The sequence below is a fragment of the Elephantulus edwardii genome, unplaced genomic scaffold (assembly GCF_000299155.1).
Source record: "Elephantulus edwardii isolate Elephantulus edwardi_28Jun2011 unplaced genomic scaffold, EleEdw1.0 scaffold00017, whole genome shotgun sequence".
Taxonomy (NCBI): domain Eukaryota; kingdom Metazoa; phylum Chordata; class Mammalia; order Macroscelidea; family Macroscelididae; genus Elephantulus; species Elephantulus edwardii.
Window position 1 is genome coordinate 24,787,170 of NW_006399767.1, and position 19,527 is coordinate 24,806,696.

General features: G+C 39.9%; 1 protein-coding gene across 3 annotated transcripts in view; it reads right to left on the reverse strand.

The window, feature by feature from the left end:
- Window positions 1–343: 343 nt before the first annotated feature.
- The window catches only part of MAPK14 (mitogen-activated protein kinase 14), a 112,432-nt gene continuing 93,248 nt past the window's right edge, over window positions 344–19,527 (reverse strand). Inside the window, exons 9-12 of one of the 3 annotated variants that reach the window (XM_006882041.1) lie at window positions 13,446–13,525; window positions 5,474–5,552; window positions 1,220–1,393; window positions 344–485 (exon numbers count right to left, since the gene is read on the reverse strand). In XM_006882041.1, coding sequence (XP_006882103.1) covers window positions 418–485; window positions 1,220–1,393; window positions 5,474–5,552; window positions 13,446–13,525 — 401 coding nt within the window. In that variant the 3' untranslated portion in view covers window positions 344–417. Of the gene's footprint in view, window positions 486–1,219; window positions 1,394–5,473; window positions 5,553–8,685; window positions 8,766–13,445; window positions 13,526–19,527 lie in introns of all 3 variants that reach the window. The other 2 variants (XM_006882042.1, XM_006882043.1) reach the window with 2 other exon arrangements.

A 19,527-nucleotide genomic window follows, 5' to 3' on the forward strand; every position in this document is an offset into this window, starting at 1 on the left:
CTCCTCCTGTGTGATTAACTGCCTCTGAAAACCTGCCGGAGGGTCAGTTATGGGTAGGTTCCAAGCCGACAGTACACAACAACAACAACAACAACAAGAAGATGGGAGCTCTTATCTGCCTACGCTGACACTCACAAAGAGAAGCTGGCAGAGGCTGCCAAAGAGTGATTGCAAGGCCAAATAGTCACTGTGACCATAGCTAATTTGCTCCTATTCTCTTTCCATAGAGAACACAAACATGCACACACTACAACATGCATGCTTACACGTACACACACACACACACACACACACACACACACACACCTTCCAGCACAGAGGAAATCTTTACAAGAGGCACTTGAATATTTGGAGAGTTCCCATGAAAAGGCCTTCCCCTCACAGTGAAGTGGGATCAACAGAACAGAAATCAGGTTCTCAGGACTCCATCTCTTCTTGGTCAAGGGGTGGTGGCACAAAGCTGATGACTTCATCATATGTCAGGCCTGGAAATCAGCGGGGAAAAGTAAGATGTTAATGTAAGATGGAGATGACTTCACCTCTCTTGACAGAAGAGATGAAACTTGTTTCACTAAACTGAAAAACATTCTGACTTCTAACCCTCAAATCCTCCTTCTCCTTTCAGATTAGTGGTTTGAAGGGCTACTTCAAATAACTGCCTCAGAGCCTGAGGCATAGATTCAAGGATACATATAAAATAGCTGTTTTTTCCCCTTGTTTCTTTCATCACTAAGAGCCTTTTTTTAAAGTCTCTGGAGAAGGTGCTCAGGAATAACAGAGCACTCCCACAAGTGGCAGTGAAAGGCCGGTTTGCCTTTTGGAATCTATCTGGGATTTTCATTCTGTGTCACAGGACAGCACACAGGAGAAACTAGATCTAAGTCTGTGTCCCAGAATTGTTCTACAGTAACACGCCTTAAATGATTTTTGCCCCATTCCTTACCCGCCCCCATCTCTGAGAGATGCAAATGTACAGATGAAAAGCCTTATGCAATGAGAGAAGGCTATGTACAAAACGGGATCAGTTACCAGCATCTGAAAGGTCCCGAGAGTGTTATCATCTATAAAATTTCCATAAAAGGAACATATTCATTCTGCATTAGAGATGCTGAGAGTTTCAGTGAGCTGACTGCAAGCACTCAGCATGTGAATATTCTTCTAGGAATGGTTTCTAAATCTAAGTTCTCAAGCCGATGTTCATCCTGCTCTTGGGACTTACTTTTCCACTCATCTATAAGAAGGTCCCTGCTTTCAAAGGACTGATCATAAGGATCGGCCACTGGTTCATCGTCAGGATCGTGGTACTGAGCAAAGTAGGCATGTGCGAGGGCCTGGGCTGCTGTGATCCTCTTATCTGAGTCCAAAACCAGCATTTTCTCCAGCAAATCAACGGCTTCAGGTCCGGAAAGTGGGAGGAAATAAGAAGAGTTTTAACATGTTACAAGAAGTTATACCTTAGAAGGAAATACACGGTTTTGATCCTTCAGGCTTAAACAAAGAATTCAGCTCCAAAAACTCTGCTTCGAATGCATCTTTATTCTTTTGTATATGTTATGTGTGCCTGCATGTGAACACGGATGGGAGGATTTTTAGGGAACTTCTCTAAAGACTTGCTGTCAGAGTCAATTGATTATCAATACAGACCAATAGCCTTACAGTGAAAGGCGAAGAAGCAGGTAGGGTGTTGTCCCACTCATAATTTATTTACTAATTTAAGGTAAATAAACATTAATCAAAAAAGACCTTTAAACAATGAATAAACTGAGAATTCAGGGGCTTGGGGAGCCATGATGATTACCATTATATACATGCTGATGTATTTTTGCTAAACCATTTTAAAATGAATTTATAGACATGATATTTTATCCCAAAATATTCAGCATAAAGACATCTTTCTACTTAATCATAATTCTGTCACCATATCAACAACTGAACAACACACACATCTAATCTAAAAACTAATCTCTGTTAAACTTTCTCCAATTATCCTAAAATTGTTTTTCATGGTTGATTTACTCCAACCAGGATTCAATTATGGATCATTTAACTGCGTCTCATTAGTAATTTTTAATCTAGAACAGTCCCTCACCTTCTAAATAATCTCTTTACCCAACTATAACCTGAAAAGATCTCCCAGTTGTCTTAAGAATGAACCATCAAAGACAGCTTATTGGTACTGAGCATATTCTCTGAAAAAAGTTAAATATAAAACTCTTATAAGAACGGACTTAAACATTGTTGGCAAGAATATTTTCTATGTGATGCTATATATTTCATATTAAATTAATCAAAGCATCAAATGTGATCACTGGGTTAATGTTTTCCTCCTGGCTTCAATCAAGTACTCCATGGGATCACTTCCTGTAAATCTTTCACTTAATTAATGGCTTTTAGCATCCATTGACTTTTCCTCGCCAAAATTATTTCAATAAGGATTACAAAATGATGATTTTCCTTTCTTTCAAGAAAATATGCTTTCAGTTTCCAAACATGGGAGAATAGATACTGCCATGGGCACTGTTTATCACTTCAGTAAAACGGAAAAGTTTTTGTGATTTTACAAATTATTGATGATTCATTAAATGAAGAAAAGGGGTGAATTAGTGAACTAGAGGCCAGCTTCCTGAACCCACCTATTGTTGAATAAACTGGAGGCAATAATTGACCCTGGAGTTGCAGCCCAAATTCCAGATTAATCCAAGTGAGAGATGGGATTTCGAGGATATATAGAAACAAAGTGAATATTCACGTGCTCAATCTAGTTTGACTTTAAAGTAGTAATAAAATTGCACAGCTGGGTATTCTCTTAAGTCTTTTCTTACTAGAAAAATACTTACCAGCTGTTGGTTTTATAATCAAATATGGCTATGATGAGTTTGTGATTCCTAGGGTAAGAAGTACTATATCTTTATAACTGTTGCCTTTGATGAGGAATAAGGATAGGGATAAGAAAGACCCCTCAAAGGTCTTGACACACATAAGTACACTGATTAATATCAAAGGGCTGCTCAAGTTTTAATTCATATTTTGGGAATAATAATGCAACATGAAGTCAGTGATGGATAAAATGGAGCTGGTAATATTTGCCTGTTCCTATTCAGTTAACTTGCTGGGCATGAGTTCATGATCAGTAACATCATGTCCTGTCTGCCAAACAAGAGGAGCCTCTTGAGGTGACATCACTGTCTGGCAATGAGCTGAAAAGCACATTGAACTTACAGAGAAGTGCAGTGCTGAGCACCAGATGGACCAAATCCTACCACCAACTCACAGTCAGTGCACTGCAAAGTGGTGACCAGGTCTTTTGAAAGTCATAATGTCATGATTCTGAGGACTAGGGATGTGTGTGACCCAGAGAAGCTGCCAGGATGCACATATTTCCTATCATTCCCAGATACACAGGGTAAGAAATTTTGTTGAGGCTGCCAGCAGTTTATACTGCCAAGTCTATAACTCAAGGCTAATTTGATGAGAAAAAAATCAAGATACAATGACAGACTAAAAAGCTACCAGTCCACATTCATGTTTATTGCTGTGTTGTTCACAATAGCAAACAGATGGAAGAAACCCAAGTACCCATCAACAAATGAATGGAGAAGCTCTGGTATATTCACACAATGGAATACTACACAGCACTGAAAAATAAGGAACTCATGCAATATTATACAAAATGGGTGACCCTGGAGAACATTATGCTGAGTGAAATATCTCAGTCACAAAAGGCCAAATACTGCATAATGCCACTGTTATAAAACAGGACTGACACTGGGGGTTGTGGGAAAACTAAGAAAATAGGGGATCAGTAATGACACTGCATTGGCACAGATGAGGGAGAGAACTTTTTAAAAGCAATACATGATTAGGCATTATTTGCATGACAACAGTCCATAATAAGAGGCACATAGCAGGTGGACTGTTGAGGGGACGAAATTGTGCAAATATGAATGAATTTTTTAAAGTGAAAAGTGAATTGGGGCAGGGGTAGGGAGGAAAATGTGCAACAATGAATGAATGGAAAATGCAAGTTTTCTGTAAACTTTCATTAAAAGCACAATAAAAAATTACAAAAAAAGAAAATAGAAAAAAAGAAAGCCATCAATACACCATGTCTTAATTAAGTAATCAATGTTTAAGTCCTTTCAAGCCAGAATTCTCACAGATTCTTGAAATGGGTAATGTTGTTGTTGTTGTTAAGTGCTGTCGAGTTGCAGGCGACTCATAGCAACCCTATGAAGGAGAGTCCTTGAAGCTTGGGTGCCTTTCATCCTCTTTCCAGGTTCATAGGGTTTCCGGAGGCAAGCTATTATGGAAGTGGATGCCACTCCTCCTTCCAATGAACTGGGTAATACAGCTCAAGTATATCAAGCAAAACCAACAAGAACACCTGGCACGCAGATGCAAACCTAAACCAACCTCAGTGGAATTCTGAATGTCTCTGATGAGTTTGTGAATTCATTCTTGGATATGAGAGTGACTCAGCCAAGGTCTAGCATATTTTTTATCACCAAGACTGATGCAGTCTCGTCCATAACTGCTCTACACTTCTAAGAGTGTAAGCCAATCAGTGTAAGAATTATCACAGCAACACTGACCCTCTTCTCAATAAGCACTAAAAACAAAGCACTTAAGATAGAATCATCTAACCTTTAGGCCCTGGTCTTCACAATTACTTGCTATGCATCAGAGAGCCGGACAATGACTAATGATGATAGAAAAAGAATTGATGCCTTTGAGCTGTGGTGCTGAAGAATATTGAACACACTATGGGCTGCAAAGAGAACAACCAGGTATGTCCTGGAAAGGGTGAAACTGAGCTGCTCCTTGGAGGCAAGGATTTTGAAGCTCTGTTTCACATACTTTGGGCATGTTGCCAAGAGGGACTAGTCCTTGGAGAAGGACATTATGCTTGGAAGGGTAGAGGGCCAGCACAAGAGAGGATGAGCTGGACTGACACAGTAACTGGGGTAATGGGAGTAAGTATGTTGGAGACAGTGAAATTGGCTCAGGATAGGGCAGGGTTCAGAGCTAGCATATATACAGCATGCTACGTGGTGGGTCCACTGAACTCCTGGAGGGTCCTAAATACGCGCCTCAGTCTGGGAGACTATAAAGTAACAGCAGTTGTGAACAGTCACAAGCTTTCCTCTGCACTGCTGTCTTCCTGCCTTCCCCAATCTCTTCTTCCATCATTTCCATTACTTTCTCCACTGTACCAGCCCATTCCCCCACCAAATCCTATGTGACTATAGTATATATGCAGCATCTGATGAAAAAAAAATTAGACAACACAAATACAGGTGATACATATTTATCACCTTCCAAGACTGAAATGATGGTACATTATTCAATCACAATCATAGTTGACTTTATGGCACCTAACAACATTTAATCACAAGGAAAAATTCTTCTTTAGATTCCTAACTTGTATTATAATCAATTCAGTGCCCGTTAGAAGAGGACACAGTCAACTTACCCAGGGGATTGGCACCAATAAATACATTTGCAAAGTTCATTTTCGGCATCTGGGTCAAAGACTGAATATAGTTTCTTGCCTGTAAAAACAAGGGTTTTCAGAATGACAATTCTTTAAATTTTCTGTCCTCAAAGATTATTGGTCAGGGAACAAGTGTTAAAAAAAAGTGTTAATTGTTGACAAAGTTGCCCAGCTCTATGTTTTTTACTGTCTTTGATATTCTTCAAACTTTATATTCTTATTACCATCCTAACTTCCTTATTCATGATTGTCACCTGTGTTTATTCCTGACAGCTCTCCCAGCTATATTTCAAGTGAGCAGGAAGGCTAAACGATTTAGTTTTCTTTCATTAGCTCTCTGATCACAGGATCAGAAGCCTAAAATAGGAAAGAAAAATATGTAAGTAACTTATCTGTACCCAGTAACATTTCTAAATAACTAAAATTGGCATAATGGTTGGTCGTACACGTAGTCTGTTGCTGATGCGCCGGAGGTGCTCTTAGTATATTAACAGAATATCAATATTAAGTCTTGCTAACAAGAAGAAACTCTGGTAACGAAGACAGTGAACATAAACTCACTATTCTTCAAAGAGGTTTAAGCACATTTAAAAATAATTTTAAAAACAAACTATTAAGAGTAATAGAGAATTGTCTTTACAAATAGGTGGTATAAATTACACGGACCACACAGAAACCATTATTACGTTTGACACATCAGTGTCATAGGGTTTGGTGGTGCTCCCCGATTAAAACAAGCTTGGAAGCAGGAGTGGCATCCACTTCCCAAATAGCTTGCCTCCAGAAACTCTATGAACTTTGAGAAATGATGAAAGTTATACAAGTGTTCAGGTCTTTCATTCATAGGGTCACTATGAGTTGTCTATGACTCGACGGCACTTAACACCACCACCACCACCACACAGAAATCTTTGCCCTGCCACTTACTTTATAAGCTGAGCTGCATCTTCTTGGGCATGTCTCAACTGACTTGCCAACTTCCTAATCAGTAAAATGTTAATATTAATATTGGTCTTTCCATAGCACATGGTTATTGTAATAGTCAAGATATCCTCATGGAAGCACTTTGGAAATGAAAAGTCCTGACACAAATAACACTTGTATCACTGGCACAGTTATAGCTGGTAGAGCCTGTAGGTAGGTCTACAGATCTGTAGGTCTCTAGAATGGGGCTGGTTAGAGTTTGAATCTTGACTTTACAACTCAGGCCAAGTTATGAATCCTCTTTCTGTAAAATAGGAATAGAAGAGTGTCCACACCTCATTTTCTTAGGATGCTTCAACTTAAACAGATCTAAACTTCATTCTAAAGAACTTAAGGTGCCAACTGTGTTTAAGGACTGATGGTGCTCTCCTATCAAGGCAAATGGTCTTGATTAAAACAAAAATTAGTCCTGAGAATAATCAGAAATGTTAACGTATAACAATATATTTTAGGTATGAGTTATAAAACTGTTGTTACTTCCCCTGTTGCAAAGAATTTATCTGAAGAGTTGAGATAAAATTCGTTCAATCTGTCCCTAACCATCTCTTACAATTTGTTTTAATATAACACAAGTATAAGGTATATGTGTGTATATATTTGTGATCATCACCTTAATGAATTCCTGCTATTTCTCCCACATGGTAAGAACAAGTTTTGGAAACTCTACCTTTTTATGTAGTGTGTGTAGAACAAGTAGGAAAGGCTCATTTTAAAATGCAATTGAGAATCTTTACTACTTGGGAAGAAAGTTCTAGAAATTCAATATATATCTGGATGTAAGCAAGCTCTTCCCACTAAGCTTGTAGATAAAAGGATGAAAATAATCACTCCTTTATTAGAGATAAATAGAAATGCAACATGGATACAGCCAAAGTAGGAAAAAAGGTGCTGGGAAGGATCTGTGTTGAAATCTGCCAAAATATTATAAACAAAGGAGTATCCCCAATATCGCTGGTGATACAGCTAGAGTTCGGTTAAATAGTTAAAATAAACAGAGCATCTAGTTCTACCTAAGTGTTCATATTTATATTTTATTATTTGTATATTAGGGGTTTGGTCTTCATTTTTTCCCTCACATGCAATTTCATTTATTTCCAGTTTCACAACTCACAATTCAAAAGACTTTATTTACCACATTCTGTTAACTTATTAGTCAAGAGATGAAGAGTTTTCTTGTGTGCATGAAGGAAAGAGATCACATATCCTGTCTCTTTAGGTCATGCACAGTGCTAAATTCTTCTTTGTAACTGAAGCACACCAATTTTGTTTCCTCTGTATTAGCTAGGTATGCTTCAGACTTCCACAACATCAGTCTGAAATTTCTGATTTATTCATTTGCTTACAGCATACTCTCCTATTTGGTTTCCGGAGTTACCTGTTGCTGCTACACCATGGACCAGGACGAGGCTGCTGGCCTGCCCATAAAGAAAAGGCCTGGCATTGTTGCTTTCAAAATGTGTGTCGTTTTCTGAAGAGGGGTTAATTTTCTAGGCTGTGGGGATAGGGATTGGATCCAATAGGGGTGTAACTTCGGCAGTTGGTGCCTTTTTGGTCTTCATTTTTTATCTTTTTAAGTTTATAAATAAAGAATGCTATTTGGTAATTTAAAAAATCTGAATAGAATAGGCATGCTAAACTAATTAAACGATTTATTTTAAGTTTTTTTATTTTATTTTTATTTTTGTGTGAATGTACCATCAAATCAGATCTGACTGTTACAGGAGGGGATTGTCCCTCCTTCCCCGGCAAAGCATCTGGTGGATTCGAACCGTGCGCCTCTGGGCTTGTAGTTGCAGCTCCTTGCCACTAGGCCACCAGAGCTCCCTATTTTAAGTTTTAAATAAAGTGTTATACAGGCAGCTTAAGTTTACGAGATGGTAGGTAGCTCTACCTGTAGACATAACACCCAGGAAGAAGCAAACAGCTCTTGAACACTAAATCAGTAGTAACATTCAAATATAAAAATAACACCATTTTCTTTTTACAAATCTAGAAGTTATTCTTAATCCACAGGACTGGATGACATTTTATATCCAAATTCAATATCTTGCAATAACGCACAGGCAGACACTGCCTCAGTATTTGGGACATGCAAGCATTCAGTTACATTAAACACTGCTGGTTATTAAGTGGCAATAAAACGTGAATCTGGCCCTTGGAATTACACACTCCTGTCTAGTCTACTTGTACACGCTACTTGTGCTCACCTCATGGCTTGGCATCCTGTTAATGAGATAAGCAGGGGGTGTCCCCGTCAGACGCATAATCTGCTGAAGCTGGTTAATATCTTAGATGCCTAGTCAAGGGCATTGTTAAGCACACAGTTCAAAAAACAACTTTCAAGTTTTTATAAAGGCCAAAAAGTCATTCCAAACCAAACAAAAATCCCACACTCTCCCACGCACCCGGCATCCCTCCCAGCTAGAGGCAAGTCTGCAGGGTAAAGCAATGCTTCTGTGAATGGTAGGAGCCTCATCCGGCATGGAGCCAACAACTGGTTATGCACATAAGGAAAGTGAATTCCCTGCAGTTTCAGCACCAACATTAAATGTTTTAGATTTCCTGGAAATAGACTGCCTCTTGGTTTAGGATGGCAGCCAGTAAACTATTGGCCAAACCCCTAAATGCAGGTAGGATAAAGGTAGATAATGCAGAAAATTTATACTCAATGTCAAATGAGGAAAAAATATCCTGTATCCCATTCAAGGAAGAGACTAGATTTTTGTGGCAGAGTTTCTGGTGAATCTCCCAGGTGCTCCCCTCCGCCCCCAAGTGGAAAGGGAAGGTGCATGTGTGTGTGGATAAGCACTGTCAAGTTTAATGACATTAGTTGTGTACACTTAAAATACATGCCACAGACACACAATGGTAAATGGAGAAAGGTGGTGAGGGTGAAAATTAGTGTCACAGGCTGCTAACAGTGTTACAGCATGCCAAAATTATTTCTCCCAGAAATCTCTTCACTGGTAAAGAAACTATGTCACCTAATAAATATCTGGGAGGAAACAGGCAAAAACATGCAGCAATAATAGGAAAAGAGCAGAACTATGAGGCATGTATATAAGTTGTCATATCCAAACTTTTTAAACTATCAATGTCAAAAATAATCCACCTGCACTTTGAGAACTATTCATCATAGTCCATCCAAGAGCACTTCTTGAAAAAATTTTCACAAATCTGTTTTCTGTCCTCTTTCTCCTCAACTAATTCAGTGCCTTTTTTCTGTTGTTGGATCATTTTCGACAAGCACAATGGTCAAGTGAGTTCACTTGTTTGCAGTTTCCCATCTGTAATCTTTCCACATTTGCGCCTGATCTGAACTCAAACCTCCAAATGAGTGGATTGTGGCTAATACACATTTAAGGCTGGTGACCAGGGAAGCGCTGGGGCCAGTACACCAGCTCGTGTCTTATGTCCTCTAAGCCCAAAGTTAGAGGAGCATGAAGTTCTTTTAACAGCCCTACAACTAAGTTTAGATTTACCTTTAAATAAATTACATAACAAACAGCTCTGTGTGCCAAGAGATATAAAACAAAGGGAGCCACTAAAGTGAGCGTCAAGAGGAAAAAAGTTAGAATCGTGTCAAATTTCCTTGTCTTTTCTGTGAACAATATTTGGCCAGTTCAGTGTACATACCTTGTTTTACTGAGCTTGCTTTACTGTGTGTTGCCAACACTGCATTTTGCTTAAGTTATTTAAAAAATACAAATTGGAGGTTTGTGGCAATTCTGTGTCAAACAAGTCTCTGGGCAATTTTTTTCTATTTTCCTTTTTTTTTTAAACAACATTTGTTCACTTCATGGTTGGGGTAACATTTTGGTTAATTCTCAAAGCGCTTCAAGCTTTTTTGTAATGTTACTACACACTTCACACATGACAGTGCAGTGTATCATGATCTTTATATGCACTGGGAAGCCAGAAAAATCCGTATGACTTGTTTTATTTATTGTGGTGGTTTCAAAGTGAACCCATGATGTCTCCAAGGAATGCCTATATATTTTCTGTTTTTCCTCCTTTCCTCAAATGGGTCATTACAGCTCCCTCTTGTCAGGAGGTTAAGAAGAATGTATTTCCAGAAAAAAATGTGAGGGGAGTCAGTGAAAGAGTTTTTGGTTTCTTAATATGACCCCCCCCCCCAACTTTCACTGATACTATAATTACTGATCACCACTTAAAAAATCATCCTCAGCCGTGCATCATGATTCTGCTACCCTATGGTGCATCCAGAACCCATGGTGGCTCGTTGGCTAAGCGTCTGGCTGTCAATCAAAAGGGCAGTGGTTAGACCATCCCGGCTGCTCCACAGGAGAGAGACACGGTACTTCTCCCTTTGAGACTCTATGGTGAGGGTCTACTGTTTCTGACAGGATCATGAAGAGTCAGAATTGACTCATGTCCATGGGCTGGCAGGACATCCTAAACTGCTCTTAGTCAACACGTTCACTGTCACCTTTTCTGACAGAGAACTGTCTGCTATTTAGAGACTGAAATTCTACATCCATGTGGGCATCATGTTTAAGGAGCAATGAAAACAGCTATGGGCTTTCTGTTTATTACATTCCTTAATGAATTAATCTTCCCTCCCTCAAATCTTTGAACAGTTTCACTTACCTGTCTTTGTTATTTTTTCCACTGTGTGCACCATCCATTACGCGCTTCCATTCAAGATAAGCAAATACTTGGGCAGTGCCACTAATGTCATCATGAGGTGGACTTGTCTTGGTGGCAACAGGCCTGGTTTTTAGGCTTTTGACTGTCTACTTTTGTCTACTTGCCACAACTACGTAGGAAAATAAGCCTGTGCCAAACGTGGTAATGGGTACCCATGGTGGACAGTGTTGGCTGGAGCTTCCCGACTAAATCAAGCCTGGAAGCAGGAGCGGCATCCACTTCCGAAATGGCTTGCCTCCGGAAACTCTATTTACGAACAGTGCTCAGGCCTTTCGTTCATAGGGTCGCTATGAGTCGTCTAGGACTCGAAGGCACCTAACAACAACAACAACAACAACAACAACAACAACAACAACAATTATACCTACATTTAACACAGTATCATTTGAGAAAGACTGTATTCAAGTGCTTAAAAGCTTACTGTGTCCATCTTTAGACATAAATATAAATGTCCATTAAGAAGTAAGAGGTAACAACAACAAAAAAAAAAAAAAAAAAAAAGGAAGAAAGAGGTGTCTCGTTTCACATAAAGACACAACATTAACATGTCATGCATGGAATAACGATAAATATTACTACTCTGCCCATACTTTCTCTTTTAGAATTTTTTTGGCGACCAACAGCATATATTTATAGGACAGATGGTTAGGGAGTGGGAGATAATACTGGGGAGACACTGGCAGTTATTCCTAGACAGGATAAGAATTTGCTGTCTCAGCCTCATTAGCACTATTCATCAGCTAACTAAGGTCCTGTATAGGCTTCTATCTCTATCCCCAAGTTTCTTTACTAGCGAATCTTTGTAAGCAAAATGCCTTTAAAAAAAAAAAAAGAAAAAGAAAGGCTCTCTGTCTCTAAGCATCATCTCTTATCATCCTTGATGTAACTCCAATCCAGCTTCTGCATTTCATAAAGCAACAAACACTCTTTTGGGCTGATGTCATGGTCAATAGCTGACAAAGACTTTCAAGTCGTGTGCAATCACTTGAAATTATAGTGTGGACCCTGTTATCAGAACATCTGGGATCTATACTCAGCTCTGCCAAGTGACTCTGTGCATGACTTGGGCAAAATCACAGGCTTTCTATGTTTGTTTTTTGTTGTTGTTGTTCACTCGTCTTAGTCAAATACGACTAGCACATCCTTTAAAGTAGAAACTCAGAAATACACTGGGTTGTGTTGTTTCTTAAGAAATGCATCAAATACATACCAAATGATGGTATCCTTTATTTTGTCAATGACATGATGAACAGTTCAAACTCACCTGCTCATGCCTGCCTGAAGCTACCCAGCAGTCTTCCCACTGGGAAAAGGGGCCCCTTCAGTCTGAAATGTTGGGAGGAGAATCTGGGAAGGTACAACTAGAGGTCAGCTCAACAGTTCTTTTCCCCTTTCATCCAAGTGCATGGTGGCAGCCAGGGTTGGCAGGAATAGAGGGGAGAGGGAAGAAATACTGGACTTTCATGGCTTCACCCATGTCTCTGGCTCAAGAAAATGACCAAAAGCAGGAAATCATGGCCAAAGTGAGCAGGGGTCACATTCCCATGGCTTCTCTTTAAATTCCTGCTGAGAAACAGGAAAGCACGAGCTCCAGAGCTGCTTCTCACGTTATTCAGTGTGTGTTCACAAAGGGAAGCTGTGGGAGGAAGGCTTTAAGCCACCCTCCTGTAACTCTGAGGTGTCAGCAAGGGGGTGTTTCCTTTGAGCAGGCCGAGGACCCTGTCGTGAGGTAGCCCTCTACAAGTCCCGTGTGCTTGCTGGGAATGGAATTCCCTACACAGGATGTGTGCGTTGTTCATGCTACATAAATAACTTCTAGAAAAGGGCAACAACATGCAGATCAATGTACATTTCACTAGTGGTGAACCTCGACCAATCCACGGTAAAGCTTGTGTTCTGAGAACAAGCATTACACAGAAAGTGAAAATTTTTTTGAGAATGCGTGACTATTGACAAAGATGAAGTTAAAGCTTGAGAACAAAGAACCAAATTTTCCATTAATCTCTTGCAATGAATTGATCTCAAATCTCATTGCTTTACTTTGATATTATTGCCTACTAGAGGCGCCCATGATTTAATCAGAAACCACGATGAGAGGGAAAGAAAGAGAGAAAGAGAAAGAAAAAACATAGTCACACACACACATGCATTCACATATATCTCATCCTGGAAGTCATGTAAGTGCTTACAAACATACCCGGGTCAGAGCATCGAGTGATGGGAGGAAAACAGTAGAAGTAAGGAGGAACTGAGGTTCCTGACAGGGCAGACAAGTACAATCAAAGCATCAACTCACAGACTCTGAGGAGATTTTCTTCAAGAGCTCAGCCCCTGGGGTTCCAACGAGTCTTAAAATGAGCTTCAACTGATCAATATCTAATGGTGGACTATAAAGGAAAATGTTGGGACAAAATAAAAATGAAAAATAACAAACAAAACAAACAAAAAATAAAACAAAAATAAAAAACTCTAACAAGTAAAAAAAAAAAAGAAAGAAAGAAAGAAAAGAAAGAAAAAAAAAGCCCAAAACAGTGACTTCATCTAGTCAGTCCAAAGCTTCTGAGTGTTGGTCACTTCAAGTAGAATATACTCCTTCTGTACAAAGATTAAAAATGCTACCACACACATATCCACTTGTTATTTACCATGTGTACCTATCAACATCACTCATTAGTAAGATATAAAGACTTCAGCAGGTACTCAGTTGCCAAAGACAGCAGGTGAAAGCAAAAAACATTTTAATCAGTTCATGTCCACATCTATCTTACCTTCCACCAAAGCTTGAACCAAGCAAAGAGCACTGGTAAGCAAAGGCTATAGAGAGGGGTGAAGGGAAGCACAGGAGCTGGGGGAGTGTAAGCCTATTTGTGAATATTTCCTTAAGGTTTGACCTAAAGAGTTTGTAATCTGACAGGGTCAAGGTTTGCAAGAAGATCCCAACGCCGAACGCTAGAGCATGTCTTCTAGAAGCCTGATTAGAGAAATGAGTGACACTCAGCCAGCAGAGGGCACCCCTCTACTGCCTGTTCTTATCAAAACGGCAACCAAGTTCATGCCATGGAGTGGATGTACACCCACGGGGATCCCTCCATCAGCTTTCCCACTCTATAAGTCTTCATAGGATGATACAGTCCATCTTTCTCCTGAAAAGCAGCTGATGGATTAGAACTTTTCAATTAGCAGTGCAATATGTTATCAACTATGCCACTAGGGAACAGTAGGATATCAAATTACTCTTGACATTACTCTTAACATTCAACTTCCTTTCTTTAGGTAAAAGTTATTAGAATCGATGTACTTTATAGTTTAAGGCAACTGGTTAAAAATATGCCGATTTCATGGAGATACAATAATAAACCCAAGACACATTTTCTAAGTAAAGCTAAGAATCAGAAAAACCCACTGTAGAATCAGCTGAGTTCTGACTTGATGGTGATGAGTTTTAGTTATGAGAGGTGCTTTTTGAAGCCAGGCGAACATGTATGGAGTAATAGAGTAACACAGCACAGGCAACAAGACTAGTTGATACGTAGGAAATACACTAATTCCTAGTGCAAAATTAAGGAGCTCCGGTGGCATAGTGTGTGACGTGGCAGGCAGATCTAGCTGCAAGGAGCAGTTCAAATCCACAATCTGCTCTTGGAGAAAGACAGGCAGTTTCTTCTTGTACAGATTTACAGACTTAGAAATTTGATGGAGGGTCAAGCTATATGTCAAACTAGACTCTGTGGCAGCAAGTTTGGTGTTTTGGTTAGTTTAAAATCGAGATCTAGGTTTAGTGCTGAATGATTACCAATTAACAAGTTTTGAGAATTTTAGGAAAATCGGACAGTCAAGTTTGAAAATTGAAAAGTGGTGACAGATGACGAACTTGAGCGTTAGTCTCCATGCACCCTCTTCTGTCACAGGATTCCTGAAGAATTTTCTATGCAATTTCTCTCATCTGATTTATTTTCTGATTATGCAAATTGATAATTAGAAAATGTTTTCTATTCAACTAATACAGTTTTTGTCTTTAAGAATTGCCTGTTTGGAACAATGTCACTTGTCTCCTGTCAAGTTTTACACGAATAGAGTCTTCTCAACTTCAAGTCTCAGTTTACACTTCACCTCCTCTGTAACCACTCCCACTACTCCATAGAAGAGTGACAAATTCTCTGGTATTCTTAATCCTAACACTAGTGCTTACCACAATCTATAATCACTATGTTTGCTTACTTATTTTTGTCTAACATCTTTTACTGCTCCATAAGCTTTGAGAGGGCTCTGGCTGTTTACTACTTAAGCCAATGCATAACATCTTAACACACAGTGCTATTGTTGTGTACCATTGAGTCAAAACCGACCCATAGCTGACCCTCTGGAGGGTTTTCAGAGGTAGTTTTAATCTCATGGGCGGAGACTTCCCATCTTCCTCCCAGGGAGCCACTGGTATGTTCAAACTATATGCCTTTGGATTTGCAGGGCAGATTCTTATCACTAGGCTACCAGAGCACCTTACACATGGTGGTTGTTGTTATGTGCTGTCAAGTCACCTGCGACTCATAGCGACCCTATGTACAACAGCCCTAAATCCTGCTCTATCCTCTGCCAATCGCACTGTCTCCAACACACCTACCTCGATTACCCCAGTCACTGAATCAATCCACCTCATCAAGGGTCTTCCTCTTCTGTGCCGTCCCTCCACGCTCCCAAGCATGACGTCCTTCTCCAAGGATTGGTCTCTCCTTGCAACATGTCCAAAGTATGTCAGATGAAGTTCCAGAATCCTTGCTTCCAAAGAGCAGCCTGGTTTAACGCTCTCTGGGATGAACCTATTTGTTTTCTTAGCAGTCCATGGTATATTCAATACTCTTCTCCATCACCACAACTCAAAGGTATCAATTCACCTTCTAGCCTATTTAGTCATTGTCCAGCTCTTGGATGCATAGCAAGTGATTGCAAAGACCATACCCTGTATGAGGTGCACCTTAGTCTCCATTGTGACACCACTGCTCTTCAGTACTTTGGAGAGGTCCCTAACAGCAGACTTTCCTATTGTAATATGTCTTTTAATTTCCTGGCTGTTGGTGCCAAGAGTGTTGACTGTGCAGCCAAGCAAACTAAAGCTGCTGACAATCTCAATCTCTTCACCATCCATCCTGATGCTGACAATTGGTCCAGTGGTGAGAATCTTTGTCTTCTTGGCATTGAGCCTCAATCCATACTGGAGGCTGCAGTCCTTGACCCTCTTCAGCAAGCGTTTCAGGTCCTCCTCAGTTTCAGCAAGCAGGGCTATGTCATCTGTATAATGCAGAGAGATCTTCCACAAATCTTGACCCAACATTTCTCCTCATAGAGCCCAGCCTCCCAGATAATCTGTTCTGCATACAGGTTGAAAAGGTACGGAGACAGGACACATCCCTGGCGTACGCCATTCCCAATTTTGAACCATGCAGTGTTCCCCTGCTCTGTTCTGCCGACTGCCTCTTGGTCCAAGTATAGGTTTCGCATTAGCACGATCAGTGTTCTGGGATTCCCATTCTTCTCAGAGTCAGCCACAGTTTGTTATGATCCACACAGTCAAATGCCTTTGCATAATCAATGAAACACAGATACACATTCCTCTGGTACTCCCTGCTTTTAGCCAAGATCCATCTTACATTAGCTACAATATCCCTTGTATCATGACCCCTTCTAAACCCAGTCTGCACTCCTGGCAGTTCTCTGTTGATGTGCTCTTCCAGTCGTTTTTGGATAATCTTCAGCAGACTCTTGCTTGCATATGATATCAAAGATAACTGGAAATACCCGTGATTCGATTTACAAAAATTCAGTTCCCTAATGAAAATAAAATCTGTTGCCAATGGAAAAAAAAATTCAGTTCCCCTACACTTTTTCTAGAACACAGTTAACTAAATAGCAATCCCATAATATAAACTATACATGAGAAAAAAACTAGACTGTTTCTACTCTCCAACAGGTAGTTTTATAGTATATAAAGTCTCCAGAAATGCTGTTAAGATTGGTAAACCTGTTTAAAAGGCTTCTGACTACTTACAATGAGGGTCAAGTTTTATGTTCTTCCTAAGAAAGGCTGAACATTCAGTATATGAGACTCACAGTCCATGTTGTAAACACTATCTGCAAACCATTTCTCATGTTATTTCTAAAGATGAATAATATGTATAATATATGAGAAAAGTATTATCTCCACAATATATTAAGAAGGAAAACAGGTCTTTTTTGCTTCAATCATATGAAATTATATACTAAGTTCTGTCTCTGGCAAAGTTGTAATGCTGTTCTCTTGCCAAATGGCCACATTTCTGTGATGGTTTGAGTGGCTCTCAGGATTCTCCTTTCAAGCAACTTATGGCTTTAAAAACCTACTGGAGGGTCACTAGGTGATTCAAAAGCAGTGACTTTTGACTTACTGTCCTCTAGCCTTTGAGTTCTAGTTTCTGAGAGAAATGGCTTTTTTTGTCAATTATGACACTACGTTTAAAGAAGACTTTATCTACCGTGGGCAATCCCTTTCTTGTGATTTACTGCCTCTGAAAACCCCCTGGAGGCTTAGCTATGAGTTGGTCCCAAATCAACAGTAAACAATAACATCTTTATCTGCAGTGATTACATAAGTAAAAACTGTCCATGATTGGTAGGCCTGAAAGCTTTACCAGAGTAACTTGGGGGCCAAATTTTAAAATACCGAAAGAGTACAGCTTCAAATGGAAACACAGGGAATTTAACAGTGGAGTTAATTGCTAACCATTTCTTGAATGCAAAGTTTATTTGGTAAAAATGTATACTACTGCAGAATGCATTTAGCATAACCAATAGGGCCTGTTTTAGGAAAAACTAGGAGGTAGGTAATGGGGTAGGTGTGTCAGAGACAGTGAGATAGGCTCAGGATAGGACAAAGGTTAGAGCTATTGTGCATGGGGTCACTATGAGTCGTAAGTGACTTGATGGCATGTAACAACAACAACAACAGTGCAGCACTACCTGTGCTATTCAGTGAGGGTTCTATAGTTTCTAACAATTACATCAAGATAATAGAACTAAAATCTTAACATTGGAAACTTCTCTTTTTTTTTTCCTTTCTAACCATGTGGTCGGAGGATAGAAGAATTGACGCCTTTGAGCTGTGGTGCTGGAGAAGAGTATTGAATTTACCATGGACTACCAAGAAAACAAACAGATTCATCCTAGAGAGTGTTAAACCAGGCTGCTCCTTGGATGCAAGGATTCTGGGGCTTCGCCTGACATACTTTGGACATGTAAGGAGAGACAGGTCTTTGGAGAGGGACATCATGCTTGGGAGGGTGAAGGGAGAGCGCAGGAGCGGAAGACCCTTTATGAGGTGGATTGATTCAGTGACTGGGGTAATCAGAATGGATGTGTCAGAGGCAGTGAGATTGGCACAGGATAGAGCAGGGTTTAGGGCTGTTGTACATAGGGTCGCTATGAGTCGCAAGCGACTCGAAGGCACATAACAACAACAACAACCATGTGGTCACTGCTTTGGTTCAGAACCTAATTATTACTTGTAAGAACTACTGCAGTAACATCACCCACTACCCCAAACTCGTCTCATTTATTTATTTATGTCTCATTCAGGCATTTTCCTGCTAGTAAATCTCCCGACTCCCCTCCAAAGCAACCCAAGACAAATGAAATGAAAGCTGGATCATAAAAATCTCAAGCATTATTTTCTGACTTTCTTTTATCAAGAACTCTCAACTGCTCTCACTGCCTGCTACTAACTGAAAGGTCTGAAGTGTGAGTTCACCAGCGATGCTTCGGGATAAAAGCTCTGGGATCTACTTCTGAAAAACCAGGCACTAAATCCCTATGGAGCAGTTTCACTGTGACACCCATGGAGAAGCCATGAGTCACAGCCAACTCAACAGCAACTGAGTTTTACTTTTTCAAAAACTATCCCTTGATCTATCTGAGCAATATACAACTCCCACTTGGTACAATGGTTCACTAACACAGTGACCTGGAGCAGGGCTTGGGGGTGGGTGGGTGGGAGCTGATTTCTTTCTCTCTTTGCTGCTTTTGTTGCTGTGAAAAATCATAGGCTTCAAACTGGAATCCTCACCTTCACAGTCTTCTGTGATTGACATCAGCCTCTTTTTTGACTTTGCCTCTATTATTAAAACTAGTATTAAGTAATAGTATTATTTAAACTATTATTCCTTGAGCCAAAGAAAAAGAAATAGATGATTTCTACCAACTTTTACAGTCGGAGATAGATCGAACATGCAATCAAGATACATTGATAATAATGGGTGGCTGGAATGCAAAAGTTGGGAACAGAGAAGAAGAATCAGTAGTCGGAAAACAGGCTTGGTGACAGGAATGAAGCTGGAGATAGAATGATTGCATTT